The sequence below is a fragment of the Schistocerca cancellata genome, chromosome 3, assembly GCF_023864275.1.
Source record: "Schistocerca cancellata isolate TAMUIC-IGC-003103 chromosome 3, iqSchCanc2.1, whole genome shotgun sequence".
In the NCBI taxonomy this organism is placed as follows: domain Eukaryota; kingdom Metazoa; phylum Arthropoda; class Insecta; order Orthoptera; family Acrididae; genus Schistocerca; species Schistocerca cancellata.
Genome location: NC_064628.1, coordinates 670,706,143 through 670,732,998, shown reverse-complemented (window position 1 = coordinate 670,732,998; position 26,856 = coordinate 670,706,143). Strand labels below are relative to the sequence as shown.

The 26,856-nt window shown below is 42.3% G+C and overlaps 1 protein-coding gene across 1 annotated transcript; it reads left to right on the top strand.

The window, feature by feature from the left end:
• The first annotated feature begins 1,413 nt into the window (after positions 1-1,413).
• Positions 1,414-25,636, top strand: LOC126175640 (general odorant-binding protein 72-like). The gene is made up of 7 exons (XM_049922530.1): positions 1,414-1,537; positions 9,346-9,421; positions 17,665-17,717; positions 19,458-19,493; positions 19,705-19,819; positions 21,618-21,688; positions 25,451-25,636. The coding sequence occupies exons 1-7, from the start codon at positions 1,484-1,486 to the stop codon at positions 25,484-25,486; spliced, it is 441 nt and encodes a 146-aa protein (XP_049778487.1). The 5' UTR covers positions 1,414-1,483; the 3' UTR covers positions 25,487-25,636.
• Positions 25,637-26,856: the final 1,220 nt, after the last annotated feature.

Sequence of the window (26,856 nt, the reverse complement as noted above, 5' to 3'; positions counted from 1 at the left end):
GCAGAGTAAAAATCTCATTCTGCAATCTTCTTGCAAGCTAAAACTGCTCTTTCAAACCTGAGATCTGGGATCTCGGGCCAAGATACTGGAGGCGGCTCTCATGTGTGCATGAGGCAGCTTGCTTTTGTCTATGAATGGTCTGTGTTCTTTTCTTTTTCTGTTGAAGGCTGTGGCCGAAAGCTCTATGTCAGTATCTTTTAATTGTGCCTGTCTGCGGCTTGACGAATCTAGTGATATTCCTAGACAAAATAGGGCTTGTACATCACAAAGAGCACGTTGCGTCCCAGTACCCGTATGTGGACGAGCATTCATCCTGCTGATAAATTGGATCATCTTCTTATCCAGTATTCTTCTAGTTGTGCCTGTCTGCAGCTTGATATGTCTTCTTTGCGGTAAGTAACAGTCTATCTCTTCCTACAGTTTTGATATCCCTTTCTGGAGTTTCCATTGTTTGTATATCACTAGATTTTTCGTCAGTTGACCACGCGTGGGACATGATTAGGCGGGAAATTACTCGGTCTCCAGGGTCTGCAAGAAGCATTGCCGAACGGCAACAAAAGACGCAAGGTAGAATGAAATTTTCGCCCTACAGCGAAGTGTGCGCTGATATGAAACTTCCTGGCAGATTAAAACTGTGTGCCGGACCGAGGCTCCAGGCTGTGGCTAAGCCATGTCTCCACTATATCCTTTCTTCCACGAGTGTTAGTTCTGCAAGGTTCGCAGGAGAGCTTCTGTGAAGTTTGGAAGGTAGGAGATGAGGTACTGGTGGAATTAAGGCTGTGAGGACGGGGCGTGAGTCGAGCTTGGGTAACTCAGTTGGTAGAGCACTTGCCCTCGAAAGGCAAAGGTCCCAAGTTCGAGTCTCGGTCCGGCACACAGTTTTAATCTGCCAGGAAGTTTCAAAAGACGCAAGATTCATGGGACAGACTATCGCTGGATGGCATTCGGCTGCTTAAAGATCGTTTGCATGCGGAAATACCGGCCTACATTGTCGCCAGAGGGGAATTCGATGTGTACTGATGCAGCAGTTTAGGCACTCTTTAAGGTGCCATTTGTGTTTTATTTGGTCTGAAATTGTCATCATATACTCTTACAACGATGACCTATTTGTGAACCTTAACTTTCGTTGCTGCATTTTTTCTGCCAGTTTATCTACTGAGATCCCAATGTAAGTAGGGATCGACACGAGGTGCGCCAGTCTACGCCACATATTATCCGACCTACATAGTAAAGACCTGCAAGCGTACTCTTGATCCATTTGGGGAAACTCTGCGCAAGATTTCAACAGTGAGGCCGGAACATCCTGGATGAGGCGTGAGATGCCACCTTGCGGATGAGTTCACGTGCGACACCTCAGCGGTTCTCACAGCGACAGCCCACAGGGCAAGGCTGCGTTACGTCACGCCAGTGCCGCCCCCGCCGCGCCGCTATAAGAGCGGCCCCATCCGGCGGTGCTGCAGACTCGCCAACCCGCCACAGCGCCATGAGGACCTTCGCAGCCGCCACTGGAGCCGCACTGCTCATACTCGCCACCGTCGTGAGTACCTTGCTGCCTGCAAATTCTGTCGACGCCCTTAGCTAATGTAGAAACTCAAGATTTTAAGCACATCGTACATCGCCACTAATCCAGTAAAATAATTAACGTGTTGTCCGCACACTATGAGACATTTTATTTAATACACTACTGGCCATTAAAATTGCTACTCCAAGAAGAAATGCAGATAATAAACGGGTATTCATTGGACAAATATACTAGAACTGACATGTGATTACATTTTCACGCAATTTCGGTGCATAGATCCTGAGAAATCAGTACCCAGAACAACCACCTCTAGCCGTAATAACGGCCTTGATACGCCTGGGCATTGAGTCAAACAGAGCTTGGATGGCGTGTACAGGTACAGCTGCCCATGCAGCTTCAACACCATACCATAGTTCGTCAAGAGTAGTGACTGGCGTATTGTGACGAGCCAGTTGCTCGGCCACCAGTGACCGGACGTTTTCAATTGCTGAGAGATCTGGAGAATTTGCTGGCCAGGGCAAAAGTCGAACATTTTCTGTATCCAGAAAGGCCCGTACAGGACCTGCAACATTCGGTCGTGCATTATCCTGCTGAAATGTACGGTTTCGCAGGGATCGAATGAAGGGTAGTGCCACGGCTCTTAACACATCTCAAATGTAACGTCCACTGTTCACAGTGCCGTCAATGCGAACAAGAGGTGACCGAGACGTGTAACCAATGGCACCCCATACCATCACGCCTGGTGATATGCCAGTATGGCGATGAAGAATACGCGCTTCCAATGTGCGTTCACCGCGATGTCGTCAAACTCGGATGCGACCATCATGATGCTGTAAACAGAACGTGGATTCATCCGAAAAAATGACGCTTTACCATTCGTGCACCCAGATTCGTCGTTGAGTACACCATCGCAGGCGCTCCTGTCTGTGATGCAGCCTCAAGGGTAACCGCAGCCATGGTCTCCGAGCTGATAGCCCATGCTCCTGCAAACGTCGTCGAACTGTTCGTGCAGCTGGTTGTTGTCTTGCAAACGTCCCCATCTGTTGACTCAGGGATCGAGACGTGGCTGCACGATCCGTTACAGCCATGCGGATAAGATGCCTGTCATCTCGACTGCTAGTGATACGAGGCCGTTGGGATCCAGCACGGCGTTCCGTATTACCCTCCTGAACCCACCGATTCCATATTCTGCTAACAGTCATTGGATCTCGACCAACGCGAGCAGCAATGTGGTGATACGATAAAGCGCAATCGCGATAGCCTACAATCTGACCTTTATCAAAGTCGGAAACGTGATGGTACGCATTTCTCCTCCTTACACGCGGCATCACATCAACGTTTCAACAGGCAACGCCCGTCAACTGCTGTTTGTGTATGAGAAATTGTTTGCAAACTTTCCTCATGTCAGCACGTTGCAGGTGTCGCCAGCGGCGCCAACCTTGTGTGAATGCTCTGAAAAGCTAATCATTAGCATATCACAGCATCTTCTTCCTGTCGGTTAAATTTCGTGTCTGTAGCACGTCATCTTCGTGGTGTAGCAATTTTAATGGTCAGTAGTGCAGTCTTAGATTTTTATCTTTGGTTAGGATCTGAAACCAAATAAAGGGTCCTTTTTTTTTAATTTTTAGCCGCTTTCCCGTTTTATCGCTGTTAAAAATGTTGTTTTTGAGGTAAGGTGACACTGAAATCACGAATGTACTGCAAAAGTAATTTCAGTAGCCCATGCTCATAGGCTAGATTCGACACATTCGTCTCTCAACTAGTATGAACATTGGAATACCAGCACAGCTCCTTAGTTGTCCATAGGGAATTGTTACACAAAGGAAACATTTCGACCATAGGGAAAGGAAGACAAATTCGAGTTTAATGTCCCGTCGACAGTGTTGTTATTAAAGTTGAACCCGAGCTCGGATTACAAAGGGCGGGAAAGGAATTCGGCCGTGCCCTTTTCAAAGGGATAATCCCAGCATTTGACGAAAGCGAATTACGACAATCACGAATAACCAAAGTCTGGATGACCGATGGGGTTTCCTCCCGAATGCGAGACCAGCGCTAACTCGCTTAGTTGATCACAAAGAAACAAATATCGTGCCAGTAGCCATACTCAATACATTATCTTGAAGATGAATTTTTTTTCTTTTTGTTTCCTAGGGGACTCTATTATCCGTTTCAAAAGAAACTTACGGATTTACCGGATACACTATGCAAACGATAACTGACTACAACGTATTACAGTGGTGCACAGTCAATCTAGTCAAACAATTTGATAGTGGACACTTGTGGTCTATCAAGTCGGCAAATTACCTCAAACTGGCCTTAAGACGTATCTAAGCAACAGCAAACGCCCGTTGCGAGTGATTTTCATTATTCTCTTGCTTCACGCAAGCTGTTAGTTATAGATAAAAAATTAAACAACCTTTTTTATAGGAGAATTAATGTCATTTAATTTTTTACTGGGATACTTTTTCGCCAGAGACCGCAGTTTTAAATATATCCAAGACAAACTTAAAAAAGCCGTTTTCAAATGCACCCCAACATACACACTTTCCATGCCCTCTCCTACCGGTCTGGATTTCTAGTATTTTCTTCATGGTCCATCTTCTTATCACTGTAGAAAAAAGTGCGACTACACGAATTATTTTCTTTATTTCCTATAGTCGACCTTCTCGGGTCTTCGTTGACTGGTCCGTTGCCGGCCCCTGTGACCAGCGGTTCTAGGTGCTTCAGTCCGGAACCGCGCTGCTCCTACGGTCGCAGGTTCGAATTCTGCCTCGGGCATAGATGTGTGTGATGTCCTTAGGTTACCTTGGTTTAAGTAGTTCTAAGTCTAGGGGACTTATGGCCTCAGATGCTAAGTCCTGTAGTGCTTATAGCCATTTGAACCTTTTTTCGACTGGTCTGTTAGGTCACCGGCGAAGTAGTGAACTTTCAAATTATGAAATTGACATTTGTACTAATTATACCTCACAATTTTGTGTGTTTTATCAGAATAAAATTGACAGTCAAATCGTTTTGTTTGTCTGGTCTTCTTACTACGAAACTGCTATATTTGTAATGGTTAAACATAAATAGGTTTTGCATAATTTTTACAATAGTATTTTTTTTCTTTTATTATCCTCACCGGAAGGACTGAATTAATAATGTTGAGAAAATAGCCGACTAACCCGTAGCGCAGTTCAAATACTAAAGTCTGCGAATGAATTCAGAAGTTGTTAACATGCAGCAAAAATCACATTATTTTAGACAGAAAATAATAAATAAAGCTAAGCCAGTGCGGCTCGTGATGTATGTTAATAACTTAGCGGATATTACTAGTTGCAGTCTCAGACATATAACACTGCCGACTAGGAGGATGCGTTATGCGAGAAAAATTTAGGAATATCGACTCATATTTTCACAAAATATGAATCTGTTTTAAAAATTCACTCCTAGTTCTGAATAAGATCGAATATAAAATATTGAATACACATAAACCAGTAGCTGTTGGCTGTACGAGTAAAGATGTCCAGGACGAGTCATTCATGCACAAGGCACACCACATGTTGGTGTGGACCGTGGTATAACCTGGACCGATTCCCTAGTGAACGGGTGACCTCGATTTCTTAGTAAGATACGGGCAAACTCCGGTCTCAGGCGCTGCATTCATGGACTGTGCGGCTGGTCCCGGCGGAGGTTCGAGTCCTCCCTTGGGCATGGGAGTGTGTGTGTTTATCCTTATAATAATATAATTTAGGTTAAGTGAGGTGTAAGCTTAGGGACTGATGACCTTAGCAGTTAAATCCCATAAGATTTCACACACATTTGAACTTTTTTTTATGGGCAAACTCCGGTTCATATACAAAAGAGATTGCTTACAGATTACTGTTGCAGACTGTAGTGAGATACTGTCCGTTTGTGTAAGGTTTTATAGTACGTAATAACAAGGAACGCAATAGCCACAGAGATGTTTCAATGGAGGGAGAGTCCAGAAAAATAACTGAATAATATTCGAAGGAAGACGCCTTATATAAAAGGAAAATCTCCTCACAAAAGACATGTGGTACCAAAATTATCCCCTTCCGTGCATTTTATAGTTGGCCATGAAGAATAGGTCCAGATCTCTGCAAAAACCGAAATATCCATTTATAAGTACTTCATACTACCAGTTCCAACACATGACTGTGAAGCTTGGCCACTGACAAAAATTAGATGAAAGGCCCCCGGGATATTCGGGTAGAAAATATTCCTTTAAGTTTATTTTTAGCAGGGAAGGACGCTGTTAGTGGAGAATTACTAGTTCTAAAAAATCTCTCTCAATATTATAGCACTGTAGCACAGGGGTGGCCAAGGATTCGGCTCGCGAACCATGTCCTGGCAGAAGTGGCACTGTGCTCGACCTGGATGTTACATTTCCCTCACCAATGCGCTACGCTGTCTGACCGCGAGGAGAGACAAGAAGAGGAAATTGCGAACTCGCCGTACTTGAATGGCAGTGCAGTCACACTGCTTTATATATTTGATATTCCTCAACAACATGGATGAAAACCAAACAGATTTTCAGTATTAATTATTTTGGGCGCGCTGAAAAGATTATAATATTTTTTCTGGTACAAATTCTCGGAATACGGACAGATGCAGACAATTTCAGATTTCCACACTGATGTTGCCACATAACCGTGACTCATTCAGTTTCATATTCGAGGAATCGTTTTTCACTCACGTATGTTGATCGAAATATTGTAGCACTTTTGAAACCTCTTTGTGGAGACATGGAAACACTACCTAAGGAAAGCAATGTAGACAGTTTTAACGTTACAGGGGATTACCTTGCAGATCAAACAGCTACATATACCCATGTGCAGGAGCGCTTTCAACTGAAAAGGCAAACGGTCCCGAAAACGGCCTGAAAACAGATGTAAGATTGACAGTGTTCTCAAAACATCTAGGAAAGTTCACAATGAATTCTTCAAACTTCGTGTTTTCTATAACACCACTGAGCTTAGATAACTGGATTCTCTTTGTCAGAATGTATCCCTCCTAAAACGCTTTTTTCTTTTTAATTGCATCCCCATCAAATCAGAAAAATTTATCTCGCAATGTCTTACTGTGAGCAATTAGCAATCAAGCCCACTTAAAATGCGAAGTCTGCAATCCATTCCGGTTGTACTAATTTTCGTTCCTGCACTCTTTTTTCCTTCATAAATTCAACAGCAGCTAGTTTAAATCGAAAAACCTTTCCAGGCATGCCCCCTGACTTAACTGCCGTGCTTTTCAGTTGTATATGCAGTCTCCGTACTCTTTATTCTGTTACATTGAAAACTGTTGCAGCTGACAGTGGAATAATACGTGCAATTTCAGAAATTCTACTATTCGTACCACCAATTTCTTTATGTGTTTCATTTCCTCAAATTCAGCGCAAAGTGCTTCTTGATATACGGAATAATTAATCCCGCTGTCGATTTTTTAAATTTTTTTCTCTTTCATCGTGTACGAAAATCTTTAAATCTTTCTGCATGATATTATAAAGTCGTTTCATAGTAAATATGCAGTACTTACGCGAATTGCGAATCCTCATCCCCTTCTTCTGTCATTCCCGTTTTAAAGAGACGAGACGATAGATTGCTAGACTGGCTCTCTCAGTGCAAACAGCCACTGGACCTCACTGGACCTGCGACATCCTTCAAACCACGAACAAATAGCGAAGGGTAAACAGCGCTGGCAGCACGATTCTGCCAACCTCAAGAGACTTGTGTCAGTCGAGAAATGTCGCACCAAAATGCTAAATGAAATGTGGCACAGTTCCTTCCGAGACGGACTGACCAAAGTCGAGTGACAAGCAGACCCTGTAAAAGGGTTAAATGGATATGTTATGTACTGAGATTACAAGAAGTCGGATTCATCAAGACTGCATCTCAGAATGGTAGAAGAATCTCCAGAAGGTAGAATCAAATTAGAACCAAATCTGATCGACTCAGAATGAAACTTTTAGACAATATGGAAAAGGAACCAATTTCTGAAAATTCCCAAATATTGAACCAACGGTTTAATAAACCACGTTTCCAGAATACTATCACGAATTATATACAAAATAATGGCAAGACTGTGTAACAAGACATCCTCCTCTAGCATTACTTTTCCTCAGTGGTAGTTGTCGGTACCAGTATTATTTTTTGAATTTTGGGCCGGTTAGTATTATCTCCGTTACTTTTCCAAAAACTTTCACATAATTTCATACACAGTATGTTGTATTTTAAGCTAAGATTTGTGAAAAGTTATTAATTTATAAAATATTTTAGTTACAATGTTTTATCGATAAGTACTAGTTCTGAAAGAGCAGTTAAAGTTATTTTTTTAGAAACATTTGAAATTAAGAATTATTTGCACACTTAAAATTTATATTATTAAATACGCAATCCTGTACTGTTTTCTATGTTTATTTCTGGATTCATTTATGAAATAATAATCGAAATTAATAATGTAACGAAAACTAGTAGGAATTCAGTAGTTAAGAAAAGCTGTAAACCCTTTGGAATATTGTTGTTTCGGCAGTGTGTGAGAGTCGCAAGCTTGACTCTGATGTGATCGGACGTATTTTTGTATAATAGTTGCGAATCATGAAATTTCGGCTTTGTTAACGTTAAAAATCAAAATACTGTATGGTATACTAAAATTTGAGAAAATTAGTGGAAATATTCTGGAACAACAATCTTCCAATTCATTCAGGTCAAACCAACGGTGAGGACCTGATGTTAGACTTTTAGCTTCAAGAATGAGACACCTAGACCAGAAGAACTGGAGCCATCTCAACATGACAAGCTGAGTAACCTTGAAAGTTTATTGTAATCTTCGCTCCTCTCAAATCTTCGTAAAATACTTTGCTTATTAATTACTTGGACTCGGCATTGTTTAATGTGGACAATAGATGGAAGAAGGAAGGAGGGGGGAGATTACAACTGGTAAAATCCAAAGTGGGAAAATATCAGTTCGAATGTCAGAGACATGTATGGAAACGAGAGACTGTACATACCCTTCGACTTATCTTAGGCGATGAATTGGAAAAGGGGCTAAACCTATATTTATAGCATTTGTAGATTTAGGAAAATATTTTATCTGTGTTAATTGGAACACTTTCTCTTAATTTGAAGTCACGAAGGGTAAAACACAGAAAGCGAAAGGTTATCTACCAGCTGTAAGACAGGGTTGTAGCCCATCGCACATGTCGTCCAATTTCTACCGCGATGATGCACCAAAGGAAACCAAAGAAAAATTTGGAACACTAATTAAAATTCAGACAGATGAAATAAAAACTTTGATGTTTGCCGATAACATTGTATTCCTGTCAGAGTCCGGTAAAGGAATTCATGGATAGCTAAGTCGCTGAAAGCACTGCGAGCGAGTAATAAGTTCATAATTCGCGTCCCGGTGCGGCCCAAAATTTTAATACCACAGGAAGATGCGCCTCGGCACTCACATGACTGGAGAATGAAACGATCATTCTTCAGCTTTTGCCGTGCTAGTTCAGAGACCTATCATCTTTATTTCACATTTGAGATTTCACATCAGCACACTAGTATTAGTCTGATACTCGTTGTTTTACTACCTATTTCAGTGCTCCAGAAAAATTGTCTGCAATACTCCAATAATGCTTCTTACACCTTTCCTTGTAACGTGAATGTTTCTCTTATGTTTGTATAGCACACCACAGAAATATCACGTGTGGCCAATGACTATTTGATTTTAGTTACGGCTTATCATTAACTCGAGGCTTTTGATGCTCCTCTTTCAAAAGGTCTCAAAAGTTTCTATTTCATATATTCTGATTGAATTCTTCGATCTGTTCCCAGGTATCGGCGTTGGAGCTGACACCGGAATTTATGGAGATCATTAACAAATGCAAGACAAAACATGAGCCCACTGAAGGTAAGCCGTATGCAGTAGTGCTTGTAGTTGGAGAAACTGTATAGGAGAAGGAATATGAGAGTAATCAAGTGCTTAATTCTGATGGTTTCGTGCGAGACGTTTCATTATCGAACGATATTTCTGTTTACGTCCTCCCCTATGTGTTGAGTAATGAACCTGGGAAACTATACGCAACATCCTCTTCTCCCCTTCTCCCCAACTCCTTCTTTCTGTTATGAGAGGAAGAAAGACAGAGCTGAACGTCCCGTCGACTCCTAAGACATCAGTTGGTCAATATCACTGGTGGCGGAAAAGTGAAGCTAATAACTGGCTGTGCAATATAAAAAAGAAAAAAGAGCATCCCAACGTGGACATAATATTTTTTGGAATTTCATGGGAAACCTACATGAGGAAGACTAGTCAGATATTTGAATTATTGTCCCTTTCGAACACGTTTAGTCCTACAACCATTAACGCTACTACGCTCGCTGCTTTCTTGGCAATGTCTTAGACAAACGGGTTCGTTACTGACGTCCTCCCACCACATGAGAATGGCGTGTCAGATTATATGTAAGGCGTGGATGGTATACAGACCACTTTTACACTGTATGTTTGTTACGTATGTTTATTGAATGAAGGAGAGGGAGAGGGTCGATTCCGCTTCCGAGGTAACCTACTCCTATCAGATAGCCCCAAATGGGAAGCTGGACTCGAACCAGAACTGAAAATTCACAACCGAATATCCCTGTTTACGAGGCCGTGAGTAAAATGGTCGGATGGTACTTGGTTGAGGGTTCGGAGAGCGTGAACCATTAACGCGTGTGGGAGCCCAAGGATATTTTATTTTAAACCATCCGTCTGTCTTCAGAATTAATAAAGCAAACTGCAACATTTTCACGATGGCTGCATTCACAATAAATCTTTCTGGAAAGGAAGACCCAGTATCGTTTCTATAATTGACGGCACGGTACACATACGTTTCCATCACTCGCGGACGGCATAATTTATCAGCTTTATTACAGTTATGTTGACTTAAGCTTCCACTGAAATGTAATGTTCCGTAGTTTCTGAAAAAACTGCCTCTTAAGAACGTTTCCTCGTCGCCTATGTTCCTTCGACACTTTCCTCTTCTACTTCGCAACTTAGCTGACTTTTTCCTTACGTAACAAGGCATCTTTCATATAAAATAATGACTATTGGAAGTACCTGGCTACAAACTAGAGCTGGAGACAAATTTCATATGCTTCGAAAGCACTTGTGTCCAATATGCTAGCATTCCCATTACTTCTTTTGTTAAAATAGTAAAACATGGATTTATCATCTAGTACACTGACAATATTGTGCCTTACCTTTGTTCAAACTTACTCTTAATTGCAACAACAGGGGAAGCGTAAAAAACACCTTGCATTTTTTCTTAGGTGGACGTTATAGTCACAGCGCTCTCCCCCAAGCTTGCAGAGCATTATTAATTGCACCATCGATGTAGCTTCCGTACTGTTTCTTGGTGGTACGAAAAAGGCAGGTTATTACGTCTACCGAGTAAAAGGATATTGCTATGTTATTATTTTCGGAAACCCCATGTGAGCTCACTACATCCTTGAAAGAAGTATGAGAAAGTCCACTTTCATTCAGCAGCGTGTTGTGGCATTAGTGGCATGATTATCTATGTCTGTGCACCCAACTTAAATAGAAGATTTACTCTGTCAAAGAAAAAAAATGGGCTATCCAGTTCATATAAAAATTAAGATGACCTGGTATTTTTCGCTCCATAATGGGGTTCAAATGATTGCAATAGTGTGGGTATCCCCCACGGAGATTTTGTGAACGCCCCCTCAGGAAACTCAAAGTCTTGACGACCATTCCTCTGCTGGGTGACTTCACCTCATAACGACATTTCTCGTCTCCCCTGAGCGACGACCAAAGCGATCTCGGATTATAGTTAGCGTCTCTCTTACAAAATTTTTATAGTCAGCATCACTTTCGTACTGTAAGAAAATGTTAGGTAATTACTAACTTAGTATCACTTCGATATATAAAAGACGACTTGCTGTAGGATTTATACCTCGGGAAACAGGTTGTTATCCTGCTGTCTACTCACATGCGCGAAGATAACTGTATAGATGCGTAGTGACAATGGAACAATTACGCCAGATGGGGAGCAGAAGCCAGATTTACTGCTTGCCGTGATCATCTGAACGATTCGCACTGATGTTATTTCATATCAAGGCGTCTTCAGACAGCTACCAGAATGAGAGTCATCGAAATAATTCTCAGAAAGTGCAGTCTACCCAAGAAGGAGGTAGGTTACAAAACGCTCGATCGACCGATAACTGAGTCTTGCTTATCAGCTTACGAGATAGTATTGATAGACAAAATAGAAAATATCCCAAGGAGAGCAGCGTGTTTCGTGACAGGTTCGTTTAGTAAGCCCGAAAGCGCCTCTGAGCTCCTCTTCCAACTTCGCTCGGCGGGACGGGTGTTGTCGGTCACCAAGTGGTTTACCGTTACAATTCCGAGAGCGGACGTTCCTAGAAGAGTCAGCCAGTATATTAATTTCTCCTAAGTATGTATCGCAAAAGGACCATGAAGGTAAAATGAGAGAGATTCTATCTCACACGGTTTACCGTCACTCTCTCTTCTCCTGCACCATTAGCGACTGGAACAGGAAAAGGGCAAGTGATAGTGATACACAAAATACCCTCCGCCACACACCATAAAGTGGCTTTCGGGGTGTAGATGTAGATGTAGAAAATGTAGATTCCAATCCATCGATCACTTTATTGCAATGTATTTAATCTCTTTCGTATAATCATATAGCATAATTCGTATAATCCAACACCAGCCTATCGGAAGTCGCTTTATTTCAGATCGCGATATTGTCTAATTCTCCATTAAAAACGTGAAACGTATAGCTACAGAGCCCTCAAGCAACAGAGCACTTCCTTTTTCAGCCCTAATCAGATATATTCTTTTTTACCAAACCTACAGAGCTGGCGCGCGTGCTTGTGAGTGTGTGTGTGTGTGTGTGTGTGTGTGTGTGTGTGTGTGTGGTTGGAGCTGATGGGCGCTCAAAGGCGAGGTTATCAGCGCCCTTACACTGATTAAAACAAACTGAATGTGGGCAAAATCTCATGTATTCGAACTGGCCACACAATCACCCTATTTCACGTACACTACAACAATGTAAACTAGTAAAAGTAGCTGTATATGAGGTTAAAACACAAGTAAAACAACAAAGGGGCTAAAAGAAAAGTACAGGGTAATGTAATTGGCTGATCACTTACAACGCATTGAAACAATATCCCTAAAATCTTGGGAAAAATATTGGGCAGTTAAAAAATTTTTTTAATTCGAACCACATTCTTTATAACAGTACTTAAAACAGAGGGCAGATGCGTCGGCAAATCCGCCGCGGCCCGCTGGTCGTAAAACAAGATACAGTCCAATAAAATGTGGCGCACAGTGACCTGGACGCCACAAGCACCACACATTGGAGACTCCTCCCGCCGGAACAAGAAGTCATGTGTCATAGGGCTATGGCCAATACGGAGAAAAGTAGGACCTCGTCCCGTCGACGTGGTTGGAAGGAGGTATTCAACGGCCACATTGTGAGTTTCACAAGGTGAAATTTGTTGTCTGTCAGTTACAGCCATTCATCCTGCCACCTACACAAGACTCGGGATCTCAACAGCGAGACTGTAGCATGCAGGGGAATGGCACACTGAAATAACTGAGAATCACGACATGCCTCCTTGACTGCTAGATCCACGCTTTTGTTACTTGCAGTACCCATGTTCCCTGGTACCCAGCAGAAAGATACCCTCTTTCCCAGCCGTTGTAGTTGGAGGAGGGCATCCTGGGTATTCTGGACTACTTAGTCTGCTCGGTACAAACTTTGCGTAGACTGAAGGGCACCGATCACTCAGAGAATTGGAACAGAAAAGAGGTTTAGCACTGGAAGAACGTCTAATCTGCTCCAGTGCCCGCAAGATCGCATAAAATTCTGCGTCGAACACTGTAAAGTCTTGAGGCAGTTGGGCCTTGAAGATACGATCCAGGAAAACAACAGAGCAAACAACTGAGGCCCTCAGATTGGGCCCATCCGTAAAGACAGCTACATAGTTGTGTTGCTCAGACAAAATTCCAGAAAATATCGCATTAAAAACAGAGGCAGGAGTGCGTCTTTCCTGTACTGCACCAAATCTAAAATCACTCTGGGCCTCTGCAGTAACCAGGATGGCAGACCCTGGATTTGAGGTTGTATTTGCGCCATACCGACTGACTCCAACACACGCTACACACGGATGCCAAACGGCGTTATGGGTCATGGTTGAAGAAAAGACATTCCAGAGGCGGACGAGCAACAATGTGGCATGCGGACGAAGACGGAGCTGCAAGGAACTTGCATGTCTGGCGCACCATGAGCAGCTGTCGGATGGTGAATGGTGATTCCCCGGCCTCAGCAAAGAAACTGGGTGTGGGACAGGTCCTGTAAGCACCTGTGGCCAGCCGAATCCCCTCATGGTGAACAGCGTCAATGATCTTCAAATAAGAAGGCTTTGCCGATCCGTAAACACCGTCAATGATCTTCAAATAAGAAGGCTTTGCCGATCCGCACACCGCGTGTCTATAATCGAGCCGCGAACGCACGAAAGCCCTATAAAACTGGAGCAGACGTGCCCTTTCTGCTCCCCAAGACCTGTGGCTAAAGTACTTTATGATGTCCAGTGCCTTCAGGGTCCTTGATTTCAGATCCCTCAAATGTGGCAACCACAACAATTTAGAGTAAAAAATGAGACCCAGAAACTTCGCTGAGTCTCTAAAATGTAGAATGGAATCCCTCACCTGCAAGTCAGGTAGATTTAAAATACGACGAGAAAGATTAAAATGAAGACACACACACATTTATCTGCATAAAACTGAAAACTCGTCTCTGCAGCCCCACCCCTCAACCTCCTCAGTATAAGCTGCAACTGATGGCTGGCTATTGCAACAATGGAAGAGAAACAGAAAACATCAAAAGCGTCCACAAATAAGGAGCACTGCGCAGAAATTCTTACTGTAGACCATGGCAAAGAGCACTCTGCCCAAAACATTCTGACAGCATGACACTAACTCGAATCCTAAAAACCGCTGAGACAGGAAAGATCTTATGAATATAGGGAGGTGGCCACGAAAGCCCTGTTGATGCAGTTGTATGAGAATACTGTGTCTCCATGAAGAATCGTATGCCTTACTGATATCTAAGAATATGCCGATACAGTGACGCGTCGGCCCGCTGAATAGACTTCTCTATCAGGGTCGGGTTGTCGACAATGGACCGAAATCTCCGGAATACGCACCAAGAGCAGTTTAGGAGTTGTTGGTCTCTAACAACCACACGAGACGACGGTTAACTGTTCGCTCCAGGGACTTTTCGATACAGCTCTTGAGGCAATATTCCAGTAACTACTGGAACGCGTGCGGTCCTTTTCTGATTTGAGGAGAGGTATCAGAACTGCCTCCCTCTACGAGTTGTGGAAGTTACCAGTTTGCCATATAAGATTAAAAGATTCGAGGAGGATTACCTTCGACGCTCGTGGCAAATATCGAAGCTTGCAGTACCCGATTTGGTCATGACCGGCTGCAGTGTCACGTGCCTCAGACAGTGCAGTTTCCAGCTTTCACATGGAGAAAGAGGAGTTGTAGGATTCAGAACTATTGCATAGAAAGTCTGGCTTGCTCCTCTCTATAGTCGCACGGTAGGCGCGAAACGTCACATCTTAGCTGGAATGGGCAGCAGTTTTTACAAAATTCTCTGCCAGCGTCGGAGCGATATCTCTGAGCGTCGTTTGGAGACAACCCTGTTTCAGCATTGCTTCTATTGGTAAACGACTGTGTTTACCGCAAATCCTCCTGATGGCTTCCCAAAGTTTTGCAAAACAAGTAGGTAGGTAGTAGGTGGTTAGTGTTTAACGTCCCGTCGACAACGAGGTCATTAGAGACAGAGCCCAAGCTCGGGTTAGGGAAGGATTGGAAAGGAAATCGGCCGTGCCCTTTCAAAGGAACCATCCCGGCATTTGCCTGAAACGATTTAGGGAAATCACGGAAAACCTAAATCAGGATGGTTGGAGACGGGATTGAACCGTCGTCCTCCCGAATGCGAGTGCAGTGTGCTAACCACTGCGCCACCTCGCTCGGTGCAAAACAAGTGGAGCGGTGGATAGTCTAGGTACTCATACACTCAACGGGGCATCTGGTGAACAGAAAAGACGTAAAAACATTTTCGGTGAAATCGAGACACGAGGAACAATTTGTCACCAAAAGAACTCATTGAAGAGCGTGCTTCGGCCACTCTTTTCTGTTCAGACGGACGTTTGCACGACTCGCCTAAAAACCTACGGTCTCGATCCCTACTGCTCTAACTCGTTTGCCATCTGGCCGGGCATAACTAGTGATGATTTAACAGAGACTCATATGGAGTTCCTGGTAATCTCCTTTGCGCAAAACTACCTTATAAAACTTGCTGACTGAAGCTGTTGTCCCAACTAATGAACACTTGTGTCCAAAAGTTAAGTGCAATTACGAAAATACGAAAACAAAAAGAGAAAATACAAGCAATCATCCAACATCACCGTAAATATTTACGTACGAGCCTATACTCTGTATAGGAAAGGAGTACTCCGTACAGTGAAAAGCGGCGAAACCTAAAGGTAAACACTAACAATGCATGAGACCAATCATGTCTCAGTCTTGTTTGGCACAGTGAGCAGAGTGTAGTCTCTTGGTGACGTTGACAACATAATACCACAAAGACGCCACCTGAACCCTGTTTTGCAGGGTAAAATATTCGGCCCCCTGGGAGCAGGCCAGGCGCAGATCGAAGTCTCATTATCCTAGTATGTGACACAAAGTGTCATTTCGAAGCTTTGGCGACGGTTTCGACAAAGGGATAACGTTTGTCTCAGGCCAGTACAAGGTCGATCAAGACTAAATACCCCACAGAAAGACCGATATCTGCCCGTAACTGCCAGATAGTTGGCTTTAGAGGTCGCAGCGGCCTCAAGAGCTGGTGTTCCCCGACAAACTGTGTATGGGAGGATCAGGAAAACAGGTCTGTTTGTCAGACGTCCGACCGTGTGCAACCCGCTTCCTCAAACACCGAGACTGGCCCTTATACTGTGGAGTATGCAACATTCAGATTGGACCATGACTGAAAGGGAAAATGTGCTGTTCACACCTGAATTCTGCTTCAGTTTGCGAACTAATACGAATCGCACAATACCTTGGAGGCAACCTGGTAGCCGATACAAAACCCGAAAATATCGTGGAAAGAGATCGGTTTGGTGGTGATTGCGTGATGCTACGGGGACGCATGATGTTGAATGGCTGTACTGAGCTGCACATCACCGTTGGTGGTCGGGGGAATAATGCAAACGCGCAGAGGTACAGAGATGAGGAGCTGCTACCACAAGTTCGCCGTGTCAGGGCTGCAGTTGGTCCTAAGTTCCTCCTTATGGACGATAACGCCCGTTCGCATCGAGCTGCAATCGTGGATGTATTTCCTGCAGGTGGAGATATCCACCGCAAGGACTGCCCAGCGAGGTCCTCGGATCTGATTCTTATACTAGATCATGCCTGAGGAGCATTAGGGAAGCGAATTGCATCCCGTCAGCCTGCAGTAAGGACATTTCCAGACCTCCTCGCCTCTCTTGCAGAGGAATAGAATCGACCGCCAAGACAGCTCTTGAACCATCTCATAGAGGGCATGATACTTCGCTGTGCGGCATGTGTGGCTGTTAGGGGTAACCATGTCCACTACTAACAGCTTTTGTGCTGTGGAAGAGATTTTCCAGTAGTGTTATCTTCTTACAAACATTAATCTCAGCTATCAGAAGTTTTCTAGCATTTTATTTCGGGCACTATTGTATGCTAAATGTCTTGTAATTAACCTGTGGCGTGTTCAGTAATCTTTCCGACATTCTGATTAGCCAGTATATTCTCTTTTCGTTATTATGCTCATCTTTTGGACTCTAGTATACTTTACGTTGCCTTCCTGGTGACAGTAGTTTGCTGAGCACATTATTGGAACAGCATTGTCAATAATATCACCTATCTGAAGGAAGCTGCAATTGATCAGTCCATCAAAGAGCGGACATAAGACTTGCTTTACATTTTTTTGCTTTGAAACTCCTTACAGAGAAAGTACTTGGGAATAAACGATATTTCTATGATCGTTAGTGAATCGAAAACCGTAAACTTAGAAATTATTACCTTTTTTTCAGATGAGCTGAAAGGGATCATGATGATGAAGGTTCCAGACAGCGCGAACGGCAAGGTGAGTTTCTTTCAGCTAAATCTCCGATATCTGCTTGCAACAGGACTTGAAAAAACGTTCACCCTCGTTCCTACCGATTCACAGATATCTTTTTCTCAGAAAAAATTTGATTTGATAAAACTGTAGATAAATCCGGCACAACTTACAGTGAAGTTTAACTTCCGGCCGACGATGCGTGCTCGGAGTGCGTCAGACCTTGTCCCCTTTCGAGGGATCCATTTAGGAACATACCTTAGGAGACTTACAAAACCTTAAGATATTTAGGAAACCATGTAAAACCTAAGTCTAGAGGGCCCGATTGGAACTGGAACCATGGTCATCCCGAACGCAAGTTCAGTGTCTTAAGCACCGCTGCACCTCGCCTGGTACTGCAAAATCAACGCTTTCTAAAGTGACAGATATTTCGTTGTAAATACGGGGGGGGGGGGGGGGAGCAGGTCGGATAAAACGTGAACATCAATATAGTCTACTTTGTGAGAGACACTGGGATTACAATAACTGGCATGTGTGGCTTAGGCCGAATAACTCGTCTTGAGAATCATATAGGTACCAAATTGAATAAAGAAGTGAATTTTATGACGGGAACGTAAATACAAGACGTAACTTGTCTGGAAGAACTTTGGAGCTACGCAGTTCCCCAAAAAGAAAGAAAATTTTACGAGAAACTTTCGTGATTCAGTCATCCGTGTCACCTAAAAATAATTGCGAATGGGTAAATTCAAAGAACTATTGCACGGTTCGCGACGACGTGTTCGTTCGGCATGACGGTTGTGTTGCGACGCCCAAAAGTTCCACTGGGAACTCAGTTTGTACAAAACCATCGTCTTCCTCATGACCTCATGACCTTTGCTTGTTTTAAAACCCAAGAGTCCGCTTTCACTGAATATTCTAGATACATACTATTCTAGTCTCTGTGATGAAAACTATGATAATACTGGAGCGATTTGAGCACTTGCAGGAAGGTGTAGGACGTTGTTTCCCACGTAGCATGCGTAAATGAAATAAGAGGGTGATAAACAGTGATGCCACTAAGAATACGCTGCTATAGCAGTACGGGTTTTGAGCGTTACAAATATAGTTGCAAATATTTTTTCAAATAGTTTCAAACAGTGTATGACAATATCTCGTGCAATAACTGGTAAACGAAAAGGATTTTCTGATGTCACTGTGGTACGGATTTCAAAAATGTTAGCTCTACAAGTAAATATTTTATAACTACTGCGATAGGTCTAGCGGTTCTAGGCGGTCAGTCCGGAACCGCGCGACTGCTACGGTCGCAGGTTCGAATCCTGTCTCGGTCATGGATGTGTGTGATGTCCCTAGGTTAGTTAGGTTTAAGTAGTTCTAAGTTCTAGGGGACTGATGACCAGAGATGTTAAGTCCCATAGTGCTCAGAGCCAACTACTGCGATATCTCCTCATTTTCCTGTAAATATCACGAGACGAGAAGAATGTGAATGATTCCAGTATGAATATCAAATATGTAAGATGACATGGAAGTACCGCTTCGCAAATTGCACTAGAATACGAACTCATGAGCGATTGTACGTAGATCATCACCAGTGACGGGAAAAAAGGCGCTATTGTATTTCAGCCGATTACCAGAACACTGCCAGAAAACTCTCCCTTGTTCTTGGGGCTTCTAGGTTACAATATTACGCATGTGACCTTGATTAATTGCAACCTAAGGCAGTGTGAAACGCTACAAACAATAATATGTTCGTTTTTTCTGTCTTTTCAGTGCTTCATGGGGTGCGTTCTACAGGAAGTTGGAGTGGTAAGTACTCAGAACACAATGGTCTGTGATATCACTACATTATTCTTAAGAATTTTAAACCATCTTGAGCGATTTTCAACCACGTGCACATTAATTTTCACGAATTCTTTATGGAAGAAGCTTAGAATATATACTTATATATAATATATATACTTCGAAAGTTAAAAAAAAGACAGCATACAGCATAACAGATTTGTGAATTCATTTGTAGGTTAAGGATGGCAAGTTCGACAAGGAGGAGGCGAAGAAACACGCCGCAGCCAAGATGTCCGACAAAGACGAGCTGGAGAAGCACATGCAGCTCATTGACAAATGCAGCCAAGAAGGTAAGAAACCAGAACGTAGGAGACCACTCAGCAGAGTGTCAGGGTTAAATGTTACTGCGGCAGATGTTATACAGGTTGTTTCATAGTCCTTGCATCAATCGCCTAGGGTGATAGATCACGTCTTGAGGAACAACTTTTGTTAGATACCAGATGTCCGCTGATTCCTGCCAGTGACATTAGGTGTAATTCAGCATTAGCCGGCCCTGGGACGATGAGGTTTCACGGAACTAGCAGGGTCCACTAAACAGCTGTGCAGCATCTTCATAATAGCTATCGGAGTAAGGCGACAGAATGATTCTCTGCAAGGAAACCTTAAGAATGGGTGTCTTTATGCAGAGAAAGATATTTTAGAAGCGAATCAGGTATTTGGCCTACCCCCTTTGACACGGAGCTTATGACTGGATATAGGCAATACACATTTCATACATCCATCTCAGAGAGCCTACGCCCTGGTGCTTCTCAAGGGCATAACAAATAACAAAAGTATCTTAGCGTTGTGGGAAGCATCAGCGAACATTCTGTCACTAACAAAAGTTGTTCCTCATGACGCGATCTGTCACCCCTACATGTCTGATGTTAAGACTTTAATGTATACACTATATATCGTTGGACGTGTAAACACCAGGGGCAACGATTAATTCGACACTCACAGGTCATGGTATAATTGAAGTACACATGTGTACTGAAGTTCAAGTTGCAGTAAGGTAAAATCAGATAATGCGTTAAATTGAGCTGACATTTATTCCTTTCACATCCGTTCTGTCTTTACACTAAGCTCTATTCGGAAACCTGTTATCCTCCCCATTTTTCTGGGGCACATTCATCAGAAAATAACGCTCTTGAGCGAGATATGGCATTTGGAAATTGTACCAAAAATGAACTGCACGTTGCAACTCGACTTTCCATGTCGTTATCAGATAATTCACTTGCAAACATCGAACTAAATCCTGTCATTTTCAAATCTTTTTTAATGTGCTCATACATTGTTGACCTAATCTTTTGCGAGGGCATTTCGTTGGAGACGCTTGAACTGGCCGAGTGACAAGTCAGTTCACTTTCTTTATCACGTTTTTTTTGTGTAAATTACATTGCTTGCCTTTGTAAGAAAAGCACTTTTCCATCAAGCATGTTTCCTATGCGACATGGGCCCCAGCCAAAGCGTCCTCAAAAGGTTCTCATGTCTCTGACATTGTTTACCCTGCTTGTGGACGTTTGTGCCCCAATGTACATGCCACTAAGCGCTCCTCAACGGTGCAACTATGTCCGCCCACGTCAGCTATGGCATCAAAATTGTAACACTGCAATACTGTATTTAAAAAAATACAATACTGACTCCAATGGTCTCCGCCAACTTCAACTCAGGGAAATCAGTAAAACAAGTACTTCCCAAATTATACCTCATCAGGAGGGGTACACGGATTTCCTGAACATACGGATAAAGAAGTCATTTTGTCTTACCTACTACAACCTATTTTTGCTCCTACAAAATTCGTTTCTGCTGCCTCAGTTCTATTCTCTTGTTGCCGATGTGACACATGACTCAGTTCCAAATAATAAAGTGGGAACAACTATGTTCGTACTAAATATTTATCATGTCCCCTTCCGTGTTTTTTTTCAGTCATCTATTGTTTGTTCCACATATATCTGAGAACGTTGCTAGTTTCATCTCTAAACTTCTATCATTTGCACATGTGATGTCATATGCTCGTGTAGAAGGTTATCGACAGTTCCTTACGGTGAGTTGACATTACGGGTTTTTGATGCAACAATTCATTGACTGCTCTGAATCTTGTTGCAGTCGATGGCGAGAAGGACTCCTGCGGAATTGGCCCGAAGCTGATGGAGTGTATCAAGCAGTTTGCCCCAGAGGTAAGGTCGATTTGGGTAATATTGAACATGTTGCCTATTTACTATACTATTTTCAGCTTCGTTTAGATGTAATTTCTTGCCATCTGTTTAAAAGGATGTTCCCTAATAATGTTAACAGGAGACAAAATACCGTAGATCTGAAAAAGAGGGCGAATTAGCGAATTAGAAGAATTCAACGCCATTTCAGTATTTGAAATCCGATTAATTGCTTCGGGGAATTCACTGTATTTAACGTAACATCTGATTTGAACATCAGAGGGACTGCCGTCTTATGCGGACGTTCGTGTTTTCAATTGGGAGTGTCGCATACGGCTAGTGGAACGCTTCAGCTTGATACAGTTAGAGGAGTCTGATCACTTATTCTGAATAATTGCGGAAACTTTAAAACTGATACTAATCACACTACATGTGGCTGGGCCGAAACAGCAACTGTAAAACACATGACGTAGTATCCAAGGATAATTCATCCGGTAACTACAGTAGCAGTTCTGATCTTGTTTCTGCAGAGCCAAGGAAGAGAGTGAATGTCACAAATTAAATAGATTTATACCAATGAAACTGAAAATAGATGTACAGAGATTGTCAAAAGAGCTAAATACTAAGTCCCAAAAAATGTAATTTCTTTGAAACTTGTTATCAAATTTCTGAGAACGAATGCGATTGGAATGAAGTACGACACTAGCAGCGGAAATTACTATAGGTCAATTTTGGAAAAAGAAGTTGACACTGCTAAGTCAATAATTTATATAGGTATGATGAAAGACTGTAAGTAATTTAGTGAGGAATATCTTACAGTTACTTTGGGTGACAACAGAAATACGATACCTTAAACAGCTCCGGAAATATGAGGTGAACAACGTCGCTGAAGCACCCTGTATCTCCCACTACATGCAGCCTCCAAGTGGCTCTAACTGCCAACACATGTTTACTCGTCAGCGCAGTATCGTGAATGTGTGCTGACGAAAATCACTAACTGTAAGCAGTAGCGTCCCACGTTATTCGGAAAAGAGTAATCATATATTTTTTATAAATATTTAGAACATAAATTATGTTACATTCTTCTTTTTCAACTAACACACTATCAGATTTCTTCACCATTTCGTACATTTCTGTTTCTTTCAAAGCGGAAGTCAGCTTACCATTGTCTACCGTAGAGAGATTGCCATTAATGCTGTTACGTTTATAGCCGGCCGCGGTGGTCTAGTGGTTCTAGGCGCTCAGTCCGGGGCCGCGCGACTGCTACGGTCGCAGGTTCAAATCCTGCCTCGGGCATGGATGTGTGTGATGTCCTTAGGTTAGTTAGGTTTAAGTAGTTCTAAGTTCTAGGGGACTGATGACCATAGATGTTAAGTCCCTTAGTGCTCAGAGCCATTTGAACCATTTTTGTTATGTTTATAGCTCAGTAAGTTTATTCTTAAATCGTATGATCAATTTGGTCCTTGAGTGCTCAAGCTGACCTGAGGTTTAGCTGATACACATCATAGTATAATATCTCTACAACTCATTATAAGCGATCTGTAAATATTTCTTTAGATTACAAATCAGAATTATTTTGTTTCTCAGAACTGTTTGAAGATAATGTGTAGAAGTCGAAACAGGTCGTAGCCATGTGTGAGAGTGACAAATAAATAGACTTTGATGTATTTACACTCGCTCTCACTCTTGGCCAACTGTGACGAGCACGAACAGAATATCAGAGACAATAAATTTTATATGTTCTCAGTACCACCACTGATTATAGTATACTGTTGTTTACAGTGAGAGAGATTCGTTAATTTTCACCACATCTGCATGAGAATGAAAAGGAAGAAAAATGTTTCATTTTTTATTTGAAGGAGAATCAGTCCAAGCAGTGCTCACAAATAGTTGGAGATTCATATCTGAATTTGAAAAACGAGCTGTGTCTGAAACTGGCAGTCTAAATAAAGTAATTTAAAACACAGCCTGGTAGAATAACGTCTTTCTTCAAATTTATTGAGGCTGTGGGGCCCACTCAGAAGAATCTGAATGCTAAAGTAGCTACACCCCAATTTGACTTGTTTAGTTTCCCTTCATAGGATACCTTTCACAACCGGCAAAAATTTCCGGAATTCAAGATTTAAAAACTATAGTGTTTCAGAATATACCTAGGCCTACTCACAGACATTTAATCAACAGTTAAAGCATATCAAACATCGATGCATTCTTATCACGTCATTAATACGTTCCAAAGTGTTTCGTACTTACTGAATACACAAGTTTTTAAAAAATTTAAGCGAAGTGACATTTAATATATTACACTCTGCTGGAATCGTTTTTAAGAGAAAACAGGCGAACAATAACGAAGGTACATGAACTGCAGTTTGCTTACTTCACTACATATACAGAATATGAAGAAATAATGTAAAATACACACTCGCTGAACAAAACTCTTACATCATTTTGTGGGTTGTATCGACGAATTTTCCCGGCTACATAAGCTTCCAAAGTCAAGGATGTTTAATTGTGGTCAAAATCGTAAAGGCTTGTTTACTAGGTGGCAGTGATCTAATAAGGAGAAAACGAATATAGAACATAATTCAACAGTCGGTAGAGAAACCACAATCACGATGTTGTCGTCAGTAATATCACACGGATTTACGTAACATGTTTGGCATTTCAGTCTTGTTTTCGTAATATTTAATCTTTTATTACATCCACAAAATATGTCAAACACTTCCGAACATGATAAAATACGCCAGAAATTATAATGTAATGGTTACTGAAATTGTATAACATATGCTAGATGGTTGTCTTATGCAACAAATAGCAAATATAGTGAAAGTATGTTACGAGAACATGAAGGAAAAAGTATATAAAATGTTCAAAAATTAGTGAAAAGCAAATAACATTTCTTTATACGTTATTCAAAAAACAACGGTCAAAGTAAACATAATAGCAAATATCCTCTAAGACATGGATACCGTTTTCAGGGTACAGGTTCGCATATGCTTGAAGCATCTACAATATGAACATCATGTACTAAAATTCGTTGTTCGCACTTTATAGCAATGGTACAACACTATCCACCTGGGAATCACGCCGTTGCACAGCCGTTCGTATTTAAATGATTCGTGTGTCTAACAGATGAAGTGGCTTCCAGGAACGTAATTGGGACACGTTTACTTTACGGTGTTGATATGTTCACTCCAAGTGGAACGTGGAGGATATTTATGGAAGTACAATCCAACAGAGTGAAAATTGCATGATAAAGAGAGATCTGACTTACTTCTTCGTTAGCACTTGGATTTCAGTTCGTAGCCAAGAGTTAAACAAAGCAACTGTAGACATTAAGAACATGTTCACGTTATTCAGATATGAATGCCACCATTTATTAACTATTTTTGTTTAATAGTTTACTTTCCCGCGAGATTCATCCGAGTGGCCGGAAAGCCCACCTTTAAACAAATACACTCAGATAAACGTCACACGGCAGATTTTTTGTTGTTATTTTTCGAATATTAGCTCGTGAAAAGTCTATACTGAAACGACACGTTTTCCTTTTTTGTGTCCTCTTTTTCTGTCATATTATTCATACATCTGTCGTTTTATTTCTTTATGATAAAACTTAGCCTTATTTGAGCACACTCTTTGCCAGTACTGGAAGGACGTTTCTTCGCATGTCGACATAGAAGTAAGAGACAAGGCACTTGAGTTAGGCCTTCACCTATTGTACAGACTAACAGTTGAATGCCTTACGTTAAGACCTGTCTTGTACGTGACATTTCTCTGTTGTGTTTGCAGTTTGACATTGCCCTCCCACACGCCCCGTCCAAATAAAGGCTGTGCGTCGTTGAAGATGCTGAAGTCGACGACCCGGCAACCATGTGGGTCCACACTGAGTGACATCGACGGCACCCAGACAAGAAGAAGTGTTGATATCTGTAATGCTCTGTGCTCACTAAATAAAAAATAACGGTAGATATTAAATGCCAAGCAACTGTCGTCCACTTCATAACTACCTTTAAAATGAACTCCTCTTCAGGCACAATTTCTCTATCATAATAGTACTGAACTCAAGGTAACCTACTCAGCTGTATGGAGACATATACAGGTGTAACGTGTATAAGTGAAGAGATTGTATACGTAGTACCTTAATATGCACACACATCCGTGTGTCTGTTGTTTCTTCTCTGCGTCGAATAGTCTTCGCACAAACACATCACAAACTTAACGACCTGATGTTCTCTGCACGGCCGTAACTGCAGCACTACGTGGACTACGCCTGCCAGTATAGACTAACAGTTTTGCGTAGACACGTCCATACCTGAACACCTGAGCTGCAGCCCCGGGGAAACGAAGCATTAATGGCTTGCTCTTGCGACATGTACTTGGAGGCAGTAACCAACCTAAATACATACGACTTGTAATAGCTATAATTATTAATCCGCAGAAGACGTAAATACTGATGTAATGTTATTCCATAAACCGTCCTCAGACACCAATAGAAATATGTGCACTTATACCCGTTATACCCCGTATTTACAAACATAATTTCCGTGGGCAAAGATCACAATAGTTGCTTTGGAGCGCTGTAAACGTTGTAGAACTAGTCATGTTACACTCAGGCGCTGACGTGTCTTAGCAGTTAATTGGTGTGTGTGTGTGTGTGTATGTAGGGGAGGGGGGTTTGGGGGGAGGGGAGGCAGTTGGTTGTATGGAATGAGCATAATAAGAGGGATCGCCGTCGAGATGTGGCAGAATGGACGGGCCCTTGGCCACTCTACGAATGAAGTAGCTAATTTTGTTGGTTTATCAATGTGGAGTGTCCAACTTTTTTACAAGTAATGGTGTAACAATGGCAACCATTTAGTATGGCGTAAGAACAGTGGTCGTAAATAGTTTCTGGCCTACAGCGACCCGAGACAACTGCCACGCGTGTCAATGACAACCGGTTTCAACCCCCGACAGGAATCACTGCTGCCAGTACATACAAGACTATCACAACCAATTTTCGTCCGAATATTGCCAATGGAACTGCGTGCAGTGGACATTTTGAGTCGGGTACCTTAGAGCGGCGTTTAATGCTGCACATCTCAAATGGGGCAAACATCATACTCGAAGGAAGATGCTTCGGAGCTGCTTTACACTACCCTAAATACACACGCCAGTAGCCACGTAGAGAGACTAGTGGAACTAGTTCCTGTCAC